This window comes from Eptatretus burgeri, chromosome 9, assembly GCF_056783735.1.
Source record: "Eptatretus burgeri isolate ZD-2024b chromosome 9, Ebu_testis_v1, whole genome shotgun sequence".
Classification (NCBI taxonomy): Eukaryota; Metazoa; Chordata; class Myxini; order Myxiniformes; family Myxinidae; genus Eptatretus; species Eptatretus burgeri.
Window position 1 is genome coordinate 97,816,358 of NC_140969.1, and position 14,678 is coordinate 97,831,035.

At 43.4% G+C, this 14,678-nt stretch overlaps 1 protein-coding gene across 1 annotated transcript; it reads right to left on the reverse strand.

Moving 5' to 3' along the window:
- Positions 1–7,470: 7,470 nt before the first annotated feature.
- On the reverse strand, positions 7,471–14,356 carry LOC147020708 (uncharacterized). Its single transcript, XM_085896265.1, has 4 exons — positions 13,302–14,356; positions 10,484–10,550; positions 7,994–8,520; positions 7,471–7,789 (listed from the first exon to the last, which is right to left on the reverse strand). Exons 1-3 carry the CDS (start codon positions 13,425–13,427, stop codon positions 8,375–8,377), a joined length of 339 nt encoding a protein of 112 aa, XP_085752391.1. The 5' UTR covers positions 13,428–14,356; the 3' UTR covers positions 7,471–7,789; positions 7,994–8,374.
- Between the last annotated feature and the right edge of the window lie 322 nt (positions 14,357–14,678).

The window sequence follows — 14,678 nt, forward strand, 5'->3', positions numbered from 1 at the left end:
GATGCAGTGCCCCTATTACCAGTACGCTGGTGCTCATTTCGTCGACCTCAGAAGGATGACAGGCTGAGTCAACCCCCTGGTGTTGATTCAGTGGCCGGCATGGCTCAAATTCTGGACTCCAAGATCCCAAGCCACCACCCTAACCACTAGGCCAACACAAGGCTTCACGAAAAGCTATTTATACATGTTTACACGGCATTTGTCCAAGGAGGAAAAACTCCTTGGGGGGGGGGAGGGGATGTGATGAGTATTGTTGCGGGGTCGGGGGTGAAGACCATGAGGAGTGACCTACCTCGGGTTCCCACCAGAATCGCAGGCCGTCGCACACAAATAACTTTGTGACATGATGGGTCACTAATCGACCGTGAACGCCAATAACTCGACCACGTGACTTAGAGTCATCCGTCTAATTAAAACCGTTTACCTAAAAGACACATGATCTAGTTACCGGGAAACATGCCCTCATACGCACTTGCTCAAACCGGATCACCTTACTAGATCAGATGCATCCGAGTGGAACTGCCAAGCACGTTCCGGCTCGGAAACTGATCGTTGGGGAATAACGTCCCGGTTAAACGAGGGTGCAGGCTATGCTGGCAAATGGAAGAAAACACGAAAACGAGCTGGGAACATTTCTATACAAAGCATTTATTTACAATCAGGTGAGGAAAAGTATGTGGCACAGCGAATTGGGGTTATTTGGAGGTACAGCAGGGGGTAGCAAGGAATTTGTGGGGTATGGCAAAAGACAATCAATCTTACAAAAGCAGACACAGAGCATAGTTATTCTGTTATATCTTCTACAATCTTAATTTATGCCAGGATAGGTGCCAACACACACACACACACACACACACACACACACACACACACACACACACACACACACACACACACACACACACACACACACATACACACACACACGATTACATGTAGCCCAGAGAGAAAGAAAGCATGTGAAGGTAAATTATTTCTCAATACCTCGTGCGATCGGCAGACCAACACAACCCAGAACGCTTAGGAAGATAAGAGATATGTGGGAGGAATTCTGGTTGTGTCTAAGATGTGGGAGTAGGAGGTGTGGTATAGTGCAATGTGGGGGAACGTTTTGTAACGTTCTTCTTTCTGCGTCCACAAAAGATGGGATAGAGGGGTGGATGGAAAGGGAGAAGAATAGCTGTGTGAGGAGAAAGATCCCTAACCTAACGGTGTAAAGGTCTGCATGTGTAGCGTATACCTCCATGGGACACTCCTCCTGAGCATTCCCACTTCGTGATATGGCGTTATCTCCTGCTTATTCGCTGGGGCTCGTGGCAACATGCGCTACGCACTGGTCTATCTTGTTGCGCGGGAGTGGTGGGACATTGACAGCACGGCAGGCAGTCTCAAAGGATGGCAGTTGCCTCAGATCAGGTTCTCGAAGAAGAAGCGTGTTGTGGATGGCAATCGCACACCAATAATGTTCTGAAGAAGAGAGACAGAGAGAGAGAGAGACAGACAGACTGGAGACTCTAACGGCTCCGCGCTTCCCCTTTTACAAGCCCCAGGCGAAAGGTGCGGCAATGACCGGAAAGCGACGTGCTGTGGCCTAAATCCTGCTCCTCTGTTGGGCCACAGCGGCAGTAGCCACACCATGCCAGGCTCCAGGACCAGAATCTGGCTCAGATGCCTATCAGCTTCAGCATGGCTCGGAGCTCCTGACTTAACATGGGGGCATGCTTCCCAGGCCGGCACTCCGGCCCTGAACGTGCCACCGAGTGCAGTCTGAATGTTGGATGGCAGGGGAATTTCTCCGCCACTCACGGGCTCCTTCACGAGCCAAAATGCACACCCGGAACCCGAACGAAACTCCCGGATTGCCCTTCTCACGGCCCCTCCTCATTATCCCTGGCCTCGCAATGGTCTGAGGGCTGTATCGTTTCCGGATGCTCACCCGGGACGTCCCCAATGAGACACGGCAGAGCTATTAGCATCTGTTGAATGGTTGAGCATCGCGTGGCGCCAAGGACAATCCAACGGCACATGGTGCTCCTCAAAATAGAGTAGCGAATTGTAGCAATGTGGAGGTACAACAGGGTGCGGGAATATTTTTCCCGTGTGAGTGAGGTGCGAAGTAAGGTGAGGTGCTGGTTTGGAATCGGTGTGCAGATTTGAATGAAATAATGGCGTGCAGGTTGTGTAGTGTGCAGCGGGAATCTGGATGATCCGAGCCACGGGAGGCATCGTGGTGTGCTTTTAAACAATTGCCTATTGAATGGTGTGTATGCTTGCATGCTTGTTATGTACTATGGCTAAAAGGAAAGGGTTCGAGTTGGGGTCATAGTATGGATCAGAGATATTTATTAGACCTCACTACGAGACCCACGCAACGCACTTCGTCCCGTTAACCCACTAGATGTGAGGTGAGGACTAACTGCACGAAGACTAATGAAATAACTACCTGGGGATCACTTTGTGTTGGGTTCCATTGCCTTTGAGACATGCTATTTTGGAGAACCGCAACAGTATTAAAGATGCGGACTCTAATTGCTCCGCAATATTCGATCCATTCAAGAAGATGGTAGAAAAAAAAAGAAATTGGTTGAATACTCTGTCAATTGAAAACCCAATACATTTAAATTAGGATTACGAGACTTATATGATAAAAGATTTCTCAATTTCTAATTCCAAACCAAAACTTCATATTTATTATAACCAAAAGAAACATGATGGTTTGAATACCATTATGAATTGTCATGGAGGAAAAGATACAAGGAACACAAAAATCTTGTGCCTCCAGTGTTCTCAATGAGTTATTTTTTCTTTCTTTTTTATGAGCTGAGTCTGAAAGTAATTAACTAAGTTACCGTACACAACTTCCATTAGTTACCAACTGTTCCCCATGTTTATGCATGTGACAAACCTGGTGCACCAAACATTATCACTACAATACAGTTCAAAGCGAGGTTGTTATTATTGCATTAATTAACAGGAGTAATTAAACAAGTAGCATGGCTATCATTGAAGTCACAGGGTGATTCTTTTGGAAGTCTTTCTCAGGCTCTCAGCTCTGCGAACTCCCCCTCAGCTCTGAGAAAATTTATAAAGTACCAGCAACAATTATAATTGAGAGTCCATGAATATAATTATTTTTCTTTCACTGGCCCAAAGACTCAGCCTCTCCGTGGGAGATACCGATTATCCGAAATGCCTTGGTTTCCACAGTGTGAAGCCAAGAAAGGTGAGAGGCAGGAGCACCAGCCCAGAGGGAAGAGCAGTACTCCATCAGGCTGTGGACGAAAGCTTTGTATGTGTTGAGGAGCTCAAGTGGGCCGAGGAAGGACTTTGCGCGACAGAGGATTCCTGGTCGGCGACTGGCTTTTGAGGCCAGGTTGGAAATGTGGCTTTCCCAGGAAAGATCATTGCACATAATGAGACACAGAAGCTTGAAAGAAAGGACGTCTTCCAGAGGATTGTTGAGAAAGTCGATGGGAGTGGGGGGGAGGAGGGGTTCCAAATGGTCCTTTCGGAGAGACATAGTGAGAGTGAGATTTGTCAGAATGTAAAGACATGTTCCACATGTTTGACCAGTTTGTGATTTTACCCAGATCAGCAGTGAGCGAAGAAGTTGCTGCTTGCCGGTCTGAGGTATGACAGATGGTACGGCAGAGGGTTGAGTCATCAGCAAAGAGATAAAGAGGATTTTCCAGATAGTCGGAGAGATCATTGATGAAAAGCAGAAAAAGAACAACGCCCAGAATGCTGCCTTGAGGAACTCCAGCCTGGACAGGAAGAGGGGATGAAAGAACTCCATTTAGGGCCACACGTTGACTTCAACAGGAGAGGAAGTCTGCGAGCCATGAGTGGAGATGGCCTTAGATACCAAAGGAAGAGAGTTGTGAGCAGGGCAGGGTGCCAGACCATGTCAAAAGCACGTGATATGTCTAGGGATATGGCTCTGATTTCATGTCCGGCATTGAGGACCTCCATTCATTGTTGGGAGAGCAGAAGCAGCATATCCAGGGTTGAGTGGCCTTGTCTGAAACCAAATTGATGATCAAAAATCAAACCATTGGAGAAGAGGAAGGATTTAATGTCTGAAGTGATGATGGATTCCAAAATTTTTCTGATGATTGGGAGAGGGCTGATTGGTCTGTAGTTGCAGGGATCTGTTTTTGCAACTTTCTTATGCAGGGCAGTAATGTTTACTTATTTCCAAGCAGATGGCAGATGACCTTGAGTAAATGAGAGGGTGAATAGAACAGAGAGAGGGTGAGCAAGAGCAGAGGACTGATGCCGTCTGGACCAGTTGCAGAATCTGATTCGAGCTTTGACAGCAAGCTCTCCACCTTGTCAGGAGAAAAGGACGCAGAGTCTCAGGACAGTTGGGTGCGACTGGCAAGGTGGGTACAGAAAGCTGGATTTCGGACACAATATTTCGATGCAAATACCGAGTTTAGGCATTCAGCGTTTTCATGTGCGGTATCAGCGGTGCGGCCATTTGAGGTAAGGGAGGGGATTGAGGGGGAACATACACCAGAAACAGATTTGATTAGATGCCACCAGGATTTGGAGGAGGGAGAGAGGTTTGAGAGTTCAGACTTGAGCTTCGAAAGATGTTGTTTTCTGGCTCTCCTGAGGGTAGATACACACTTGTTCCAAGCTTTATGGAAGGAACTGAGATTACCCTCAATTGGGTTTGCTTTCCATGAGGCAAAGGCAAGTTGTTTCAGGACAACTGCCTCGCCACAAGCTTCAGTGAACCAAGGGCGGGAGGAAGGGTAGGACAACTGAAGACGAGGGGGGGATAAACCTGTGCATGAGGGAGAGTAAGTTTCTTAAATGAATTCCCAGGATGAGTTGATGTTGGAGAAAGTGGTGATGTCTAAATCAGTCTAAATCTAGAAGTTTGATGGCTGCTTGGAGAAGACTTGTTGGTAAACTTGTACCACCAGACTAGTCATGTGATGAGTTTCCGTGACATGATCAAGCGAGACACCGCACGAGCTGAGTACACACTGGGAACAATGACCGTTCCTCCAAACCCGGTCAAGGGACGTTTTGTTCATTTCTCGACAGACAATGTGGACATTAACGACGTCCACCCACAGATCATCTACTGACTGGTGACCACCTTTCAAAGATAGAAACATTGTGTATCCCACAGGTGAATGATGTAATGCCTGTACCTAACCGGGGAATCAGAGCCCCATTAAGAGGATATCACATGAGATAAAAATTATGATATTTATAATGTGATAACTGAAATAACCATGAGGATGATTAATTTCTGCTGATATGTGCTTGTAATATAACTTTGGGTACTTTGTATTGGATTGATGGTCACACAGTGGATCTTCACATGGGACAAAAACCATGAACAAGCACTGTGGTGTACATATCCATATCATGTACAGTAGTTATCTCAATTAAGAAATAAACTTTAAGTCCATTTTATATTATTCCAGATTGTGACCTCTGACACCAAAGGTGGTGTTTTCACACCTGTCACTCTGTCTGTCTGTCTGTCTGTCTGTCTGTCTGTCTGGGGTGAAAACATCACCTCCATCCAAGATTTTTCTGTGAACAGGATATCTCAAGGTTGTGGACAGATGAAATTTGGTGGAGAGTTTGGGTTTGTGACACCGACGAAATGATTAGATTTTGGTGAAGATCTGGGAATTTTAAAAGTGATTTGTCACCATTGAAAGATGGGGCCAAACACGACAGATGGCAGGACATCACAAACCATGGTGGACGGATTCGGACGAAACTTGGTCGATCAGTTGGTTAGGCTACAAGAACAAGCAGATCAGTAATCAGTGATCTGTAAATCAGTAGACAATCAGTAGATAATCAGTAAACAACCGATCAGTGGAATACAAAACGTAAACTAATCAGCCTGATGGAGGTGTGCACTCCGAGTGGCCGTTCCAGTTGTGCCTGTGGCAACATTCGAGTACAATGAGACATGTACATGTACAGGTTTCACATGTTCATACGTAAAGAGTATTATGTGATGATACACAAGGGGATTAGACACAGGTGGAGCCCTTCTGGCCCATCATACCTGCACCAAATCAGCACAAGAAAATTCAAAATGTTTACTTTTTCATGGATTTTTTTTTTGTAGATTTTTTTTCCTTTCCAGGGGAGGGGGCATGGGCAAATACGGTCTTGGATAAAAAAAAAACACTATGTACCAAACAACACCCCTTGACGAGACCCCACCCCACAAACAACACTCCGTACACATGCACACAATGGCCCATCTAGACTCAAACTTCTGAAAGTCCTGCCAGCATCCCCATACACCTCAATCTCCATAACTTCCAGGAACCGATCTAATTCCAACGTAAACCCATCCACTGCCTTTCCAGGAATACCATTCCATGCATTAACGACTCTAAATGATAGTCCCCTACCTCACTACCGTCTTAACTCCCCTCTTCTCGACTCTGAGGCGACGGCCCTCCTTCAACCGCTCCTCATAGCTGAGTCTCGCGAGGCCTGGAATCATTCAAGTAACCTGCATTGAACCCTTTGTGTCCTTCCTTAGTTGTGTTGACGAAAACTGCACGCAATATTCGAGATGCGGCCCTCACTAAATTCCGATACAATGTGAACACCTCTTGATTTATAAATGGTCCCCCTCTGAATACAAGCTGAAACCCCCTTTGCTTTACCTGCAGCTGCCTATCACTGTGCTGCCTGCTTATCTCCCATACCTATTACCACCCCCAGATCCTTCTCCTGTGTAACACACTCCAAAATTACCCCTTACATCATGTAATCTCTATTTTTATTATTCTTTCCCATCCCCAATACCTTACACTTGCTCAGGTTAAATTACATCCTCCAATCTTTTGCCCAATGGATGAGAGTATCAATACATTCTTGATCATGATCACCACCCCCTCTGCTATTACCGTACCTACAAGACCGACAAGCTTTGTGTCATCTGCAAATTTGCAAAACCTACTCTTCACCTCATTAACCAAATCATTGATATAAATAATGAATAGTCATGGTCCTAGTTCTGATTCCTGAGGACAGATGGCATACTTGCCTATTTATTTATTTATTTTTAACATGTAACTCCTGAATATGTTTTGGACTTTACATTGTATATCATTCTCGGAGTGTTGGGGAGGGATGGGGGGAGAGTGTACCCCACACTACCTGTGAAAATAAAGTACACAACTACATGGAATTATTTCTAAGAAGGATATTATATTTCTAAGGTTTCAGGACGTGTTGGACATTGAAAGGATATGTAAGGAGTTATTGGCCTCTTGGTGGTTGCATTTTGCATGTGATCTATGACCTCCAAGTGTTGTGGTTCAGCCATGAAAGAATAACGGACAAACACTTGAAATTATTCATGACATTTGTTATCCCATCGGAGCCATTTCCACAACACTATTTTAAACACCGTTCCTTGGATTTATAAATCATATGATTTTAAAGAAGAGATTTCATGTTAATTTTATTCACAAGAAGTTCCAAACCAAAGCCAAACCCAACCACAAACTCCACATTAAATCCCAAAACCATAAATTATTTTTACACTTTTTTATTTCAGACAGCTCAACAAATCATTATTATTATTAACAATTCAATAAAAGTACAAAGTGAAAAAGTCAACTGAACAAAGTTTTTTTATTTATTTATTCTTCTTTTCTTCCAGTTCTGTCTTGAGAACGAAGTTTGTTGTTTACAGTTTGAAGAAATAGAAATAGAGCCGGAGATGTATCGGAAACGTCTCAAGAATCAACAGGTCCTTCCCAGAACTTTGTTGATATCCCTGAAAAATAATAACCAAACATTACTTGTCTAATATAAATTTAATTAATATATCATTTGATCAATTCTTAGGCAACTCAACTTACCTCTCACCATGCACCACCCAACGAAGAACGACATTGATCAACGACATTGAGAACGACCACCCAACGAAGAACGACATTGATACATTTCAAACCCAGAGAGTCTTGTTGGGAGAACCTACCTTCCAAGTCTCCATCATAAAACCTGCTTTTCGAGTCTCCAAGGAAGAACTCTTTTCCTGATTTCCTGAATTTCCCGAGTCTCCAAGGTTGGTCTCACATTGCGAGTCATCACGGCAGAACTCTTCCCCCTGGTTCTCCAAGGTGGAACTCATCTGCTGGGTCTTGGTTGTTCAAAAGGTCTCAAAACAAATCGATGATTTCACCTCGAGTTTTGGTGAGGGTATTTTCATTTCGTATCTCGAATACGATTTTCTCTACATTGTTGAGGGTCAAGTCCATGGTATCGATTTGAGTTGTAAATCAGCACAGGTGGTGGAGATGACAGTGTTGATGAAATTATCTTCTGTTAAAGTTTACCTGTTGTTCTGGAGATGGGTTTGTTATTTGAAACATCTTGGATCGGCCATTTGTAAAAGCCTGATGTTCCGTTTTAAATTCTTGGAGAGCTTATACGATGGAGGGACGAGAGATCCAGGGTCAAACATCGCATCTTCCTCTCCAGCGGGCAATACGATAACTTCTTCCTCTGCACACACATCACCAAGAGGAAGTCAAAACCACTCAACAACATTGTCATCATAATCTCCATCATTGTCATGTCTTCCAACACAATCCAGGAAATACTGTATTCTCTCCATATCATTTCAATGTATATTTTATTTTGCCTTCAATTTCACATCTTCATCACCACCTCACACTGGATTTTCATTGAAGTTTTTCAAACAATCAATTTTGATGATCATCCAGGTGTACACACAGACTTTTATACACTATGTCCAAGAAAAAACAACAGGTAAACGACGACAAAAAAATATATATAAATCTGATAATCTGACCAGAAGCAAGACACCACCACAGAAACAGAGACTTGATAAACAGAGAGACCGACTGAAGGTGGAAACGGGGCAAGTAGAACAATTCAAGAGGAGAAACAAAAATCCAAAGCTCCTGAAAAGAATCGAACAAATAAAAAAGTAATTAAACAATGGACGAGAACCATAAGTTGCCTATAATGAGATCAAAGTACAACAGAGAGGAAAGAGGGAGGGGGGGCGATGATGAGGCAAACAGAAGAAATCAAAATAAACAGTTTGAAAAAAATAAAAATAAAAAAAGGTTCCACCGAGAGCTCAGGAAACAAACAAAATGGACACCCCCCCCAAATGACATTTGCACAAGAACAAGAAAACAACAAATCAGAAAAGGGATCCTGAACCCATTGCATAACAAATTTCCTCAAACAGGTGCAAATTACAGAAATGACGCAGGCAACCGACACAGAAACAAAAACAGCCCCAATGAACACAAAGAACAAAAAGGAAAACAACACAAAGAAATATAATCAGATATACTCTGACAAAAAGGGAAAATGACAAAAGAGCAGGAATTTTTTTTTTTAAAGAAGAACTTGACAGGACAGGGATCGACCAGGAAGGCTCATTGGAATGGCTGAGAAGAGTTAACATTAATTGTGATGGAGAACGAGTCATCATAAATGACCAAGGCCAAGGACGTGACACTGATGCTTTTAAGAAAATGGTGAGATTGAGCCAATCGGACAAATGCATGTTTTGTGGGATAGAAACAGAAAGTACCAATCACCTACATTCGGGATGGAAAAACTCATGTCAGAACAGCTGTACACAGAAAGACATGATAGCATCTACAGAGTAATCCACTGACACATCTGTGAAAATTTCAACATCCCCCAAGCAGTCATGCCCCAGAACAATCATGGAAACACAAACCAAATCTGATCCTTCAGGATGAATAAACAATGCTCACGTGTCACAAGATGATCCCATCAAGTGTGGACATTGCAAACAAAGCACTGTATCCAGACATAGTGCTCGAACACAAAAAGGAAATGCCAGCATTGATCATCAAGGTGTCAGTTCCCAATGACTTTGGACTAACTGCAACAAAAATCAGGAAAACGACCAAATACCCGGATCTGAAAAATGAGGTCAAGAGGACTCGGAAATTGAAGAAAGCTGAAATTGTACAAATGACAGTCGGAGCGACAGGAATGATGAAGAAAACACACTGAGGGTTTAAAACTCATTCTGGGGAATATCACTCCAAACGAGCACAAGGGGAGGCTGTCAGGGGTTCAATAAAGATTTTGAAAAGAGTCCTTGGAACGAGGCTATGAGAACGAAGTTTCACAGTTTGGTTCATGAATCATGATCCTTCACCAAAAAGGAGGAGGACATTTTCAGTTCTGGAAGAACTTCCACCCATCTCCTGAAACCCACAAATGGAGATAACAACCAACTTTTATACGGTTACATTAACACTCGTGCCAGACTTCCACAAAATGGAAGATTTATCTGGTGCTTGTCCAGATTCGAGTTCAACAAAATTTCTGTTTGGCCTCAACACTTCTGAGGCACAGAGGACATGGGACACGATGGAGGTGAAGAACATGCAGTTTAGACAAAGTTTGGAATAATTTGTCATGTAAGGCAAGAAACTTGGAAACTTACGTTCAAACCGGGGCGATGTTTTCATCCGAGGTGGTGGAGGAGGGAATGAGCGCCTCTTCTGAGGAGCCTTTGGAAAAACAATACAAATATGAAAGATTAAATAGATTGATATCTTCATCAGTTTGATAATTATTTGTTCAGGGAAGGGCACAGAAGGAAATGCACTGATGGAACAGGTAATTAATCAATGAAAAGGTGAATCGTATGATCTGATCCAATCGTGGTAGTCAAAGTTCGTGTTATATATCCTGCATCAGATCACAGGAAGAAATGATAGGTATAAATTATTTTAGATATGTTGTGACTGTAACTCGTGGTGTTGAGAATTTAATGGCTGAGAAGTGGGTGGAGAATGTGTTGGAGGTTAGGAGGGTAAATGCAAGAGTTATAGTCCAAAAGTTGTTTGATAAGCACATGTAAACAGTTGTATCAACATCTGCCCCACAGATGGGATGAAGTGAGGAGGAAAACGATGAGTTTTGGGACACACTTGTACATGTTGTTTCAGGGATTAGCGGGAGAGAAGTTGTGATCGGATGGGATTTGAATGGACCTGTTGGAGCATTGGCAGAAGGATATGAGGGTGTGCACGGTGGGTCAGGTTTCAGAGTTAGAAACATTGAAGGTGAAAGAATACTCGAGTTGGGGGATGCTTTCGATATGGTCGTCTACAACACAATGTTCAAGAAGAGGCCGAGCAGACTGATCATGCAGATAGTGGAGGGGAGATGTATAGGATAGCAAAGCAAAAGATCAGTTAAAATAAGGATCTCATAGGAGAACAATGTGTGGAGGATGACATGGGAAATGTACTGGTTGACCATGGGGAGATGAGAAATGCTTGGATGAGTTACCATGAGCACCTGATAAATGAATTGTTCCCTTGGAACAAGGATATTCTGGAGGCAGTCGAGCCGGTGCAGGGCCCACCACCTGAGATGAAGAATGAATGAGTGAAGAAAGCCATCGATGAAATGAAGAATGGTGAAGCAGCGAGCAGCACTGGTATTGTCACAGAGACGCTGAAGGCATCTGGTGATATTGGAGTGAATTTCATCACGAAATGAAATTATAAGGGAGACATCTGTCCCATATGACTGGTTGAAGAGTGTCATGGTGGATATTTATAAAGAGAAGGGCGATTCCTAAATTCAGAGCAACAATAGGGGTCCAATCCTGCTGGACCATGGAGTGAAAGTGGGAGAGAGAGAGTCATGGATAAATTAATAAGACAGAGCGTTAATATCCGTGAAATGCAATTTGGTTTCATGCCAGGAAGGGGCACGATAGAGGAAATTTATATAGTTAGGAAATTACAGGAAAAATATCTGGGGAAGAATAAACAACTGCACTTTATATTTGTGGATTTGGAGAAGGTGTTCGAATTTGTGCCTCAGGAAGCGGTGCAATGGTGGATGAGAGAGTTACGTGTGGAGGATTGGTGGTTAGGGTCGTCATGGCAATGTATGATGGCCCAGAAACCTCTGTGGGGGTAAATGGAGTGCAGAGTGAAGATGTTAAAGTGAAAGTGTGTTCATCAGGGGTCAGTCTTGAGCCCACTCTTGTTCATCATGGTTCGTGAGGCTTTATCACAGGAATTTAGAGGAGGCTCACCTTGGGAACTCCTGTATGTATACTGATGACCGAGTGCTGATGGCCGACTGTGTGGAAGAGGTAATGGGTAAATATGCAGGATGGAAGGAGGGTATGTAAGCCAGAGAACTGAAGGTGAATAAAGGGAAAACGAAAGTACTGAAGAGTGGTGTGGGAGAAGGAAGTGTGGAAAAAAGAGGGACGTGGCTTTGTGCTGTCTGCAGAAAAGGTGGAGGTAGCAATTCAATATTGTGTGAATCCTGAAACTGCTGGGCGCACAAGAGGTGTCGCGGCATCAGGGGTGGACCGCAGGTGGCACCTGACTTTAAATGTGCTGTTTGCACAGTGAGAGTGGAAAGGTTTGTTTGTGGGTAAATATCTCTGGAATATGTTGATAAATTGTGCTTCCTTGGTGAGATGATTAGTGCAGGTGGTGGTGTGGAGGCAGCAGTGAATGTAAGAATTAGAGGTGGCTTGAGGAAGTTTAGGGAGTTGTTACCCACGATTGACATCACAAGGGACCTCTCTCCGATTAAAGGGAAAACTTCATCCAGCTTGTGTTAGAAACGTGATGTTGTTTGGGAGCGAAACATGGGTGATCAAAAAGGAGGATGAACGGAGGTGTGAACAAAATGAAATGAGATTGGGGAGGTGGATGTGTCATGTGACACTGAAGGATAGGAAACCAAATGTGGAATGAAGAGATAGGTTAGGTATGGAAAGCATTAGTGAGGTTATGTGTAGGGGTAAGTTGAGATGGTTCAGACATGTGGAAAGGATGTGGGTGGGTAGTTGTGTGAGGAGGTGTATAAATATGAATGTGTAGGAAGGAGAGCTCGAGGCCATCCGTTGCTAACATGGGATGTGTTGCTTAAAGATGATCTGAGAATGAAAGGCCGAACAAGAGGGCGAGCAAGGGATCGTGCAGCCTGGAAAGCAGCAATTAGGTGAACCACGGCTCACACAGGTCAGTATGGAAAATGATGATGATGATGTTAGTGATGATGATGACCTTGCCAATCAGTTACCTTTCCACCAAAATTATGATTACAATTATCTCCACAATTAAGGATATTACCATTATTATTATTAGAAGTGTGAACAGCAACGTCTGTAAAATATGAAATGACAAAATTTCTTTCAAATTCAGATGTTCATGTTGTGGTTGTCGGTGTTTGCACCGAGTGTGTTCCCCACCTGGCCCAAAGTATTGAAGAGTGCTTACCTGCTGAAGGTCCTGCATATGGTGTGCTCCCTCAACACCGTGCTGCTGCTGCTGTTGCAGCTCGTCGTCCTGGTGAGACTTCCCTTCCTGGTGCTTTTCTTCCACCGTTTGTTTTTCCTTTTCCATTCGCTCTCCTTTTGTTTTTCCCTGCACTTCATCGTGAACAAGGTTTATGGTCTTTTCACTTTGTTCTCTCTTCCCAACACATTCTTCTCTCTCCACTGCACATCGTTTTCTCTTGCTCTGATTTCTCGTTCTTTTTCCAACACAATTATCTCTTTTCCTTTCAACTCCTCACATTGCTCTCGTTGTTTGAGCAATCCTTGACGAGTACGTTCCTTGAATTTCTGTAAATTGTTCTCTCGATGTGCAAGCTCTGTCCCTTTTTCGTGGATACGAAGCTGCCTTTCCTTGATTTCATCATCTTTGGTTCTGATGAGCGTTTCAATCTCCTGTTGCTCCAGCTCCTGCTCCTCACTTCTCTTGTTCTCTTGCTCCATTTGCTGCACAATTCGCATCCTCTTTTTAATGTCTTCCTCTTGTTTTTGTACAAAATGCATTCTTTCTCTCCATTGTGTGTTTGCACGCTTTTCCCAAATCCATAACTGGAATTCTTCTTCCTGAAGATACTCTTTCCGGTTTTCATGTCCTCGCTCCTCGTTATTTCTTATCCTTAACTCCGCTTGTATTTTCCTCTCCTGTTGATTTCTTTTCCATTTCTCCAATTCCTTTTTCTCTTTCTCCTGTTCTTCCTCTCGTTTCTTCCGTTCTTCTTCCTCCTTTATCCATAATCCTTTTTTCAATTTGAGTTGCACGTCCTTTCCCTTCAGTTCATGTTCTTTTTCCTTCACCAACTTCTCTCTTCGTATCAGATCCAGTTCAGTTCGGACCAACCTGTCCTCTCTTTCCTTCAGTTGTTTTGCTGTCACATCCATTTCTCCTTTAACCTCCTCAAGTTCCTCCACGTTGTTGTGTCCACTTTCCTGGACCTCCACCACCAATGGCACCTCTGGACCTCCAGGGAATCCTTGTAATCCTTGTTTTGGTTTGTTTTTGTTGCCACATTTTAAACTGCAAGATAAAAACAAAGATTCTCAGTTCAAGTTAAAATTAAGTTCTTCATCACATGTAAACTATTGAATACATGGTTTTATAAAACATAAACACACATGTTCCATGAGTGTTGCAATGCCAGAGGATACGTGATTTGGAGCCTGCGGATGGAACTTAAACAAGGTTCAAAGGATGGGTGTGGAACGATGAACCCAAAACATAAAACAAGAAAATATTTATCATCATCATCATCATCAGATCCCAGTAACCACCTTTTCCCCCATTTTATGTGGTTTCTTGACTGATGGAATATCTCTATTCACA

Excerpts from the sequence above, each read along its gene's own strand:
- LOC147020708 (XM_085896265.1), bottom strand. The coding sequence starts at position 13,427 with ATGGAAAAGGAAAAACAAACGGTGGAAGAAAAGCACCAGGAAGGGAAG. Across the intron at positions 10,551-13,301 it reads ATATGCAGGACCTTCAGCAG|GCTCCTCAGAAGAGGCGCTC; the intron begins GTAAGCACTCTT and ends GTTTTTCCAAAG. Across the intron at positions 8,521-10,483 it reads AACATCGCCCCGGTTTGAAC|AGGAAGAAGTTATCGTATTG; the intron begins GTAAGTTTCCAA and ends ATGTGTGTGCAG.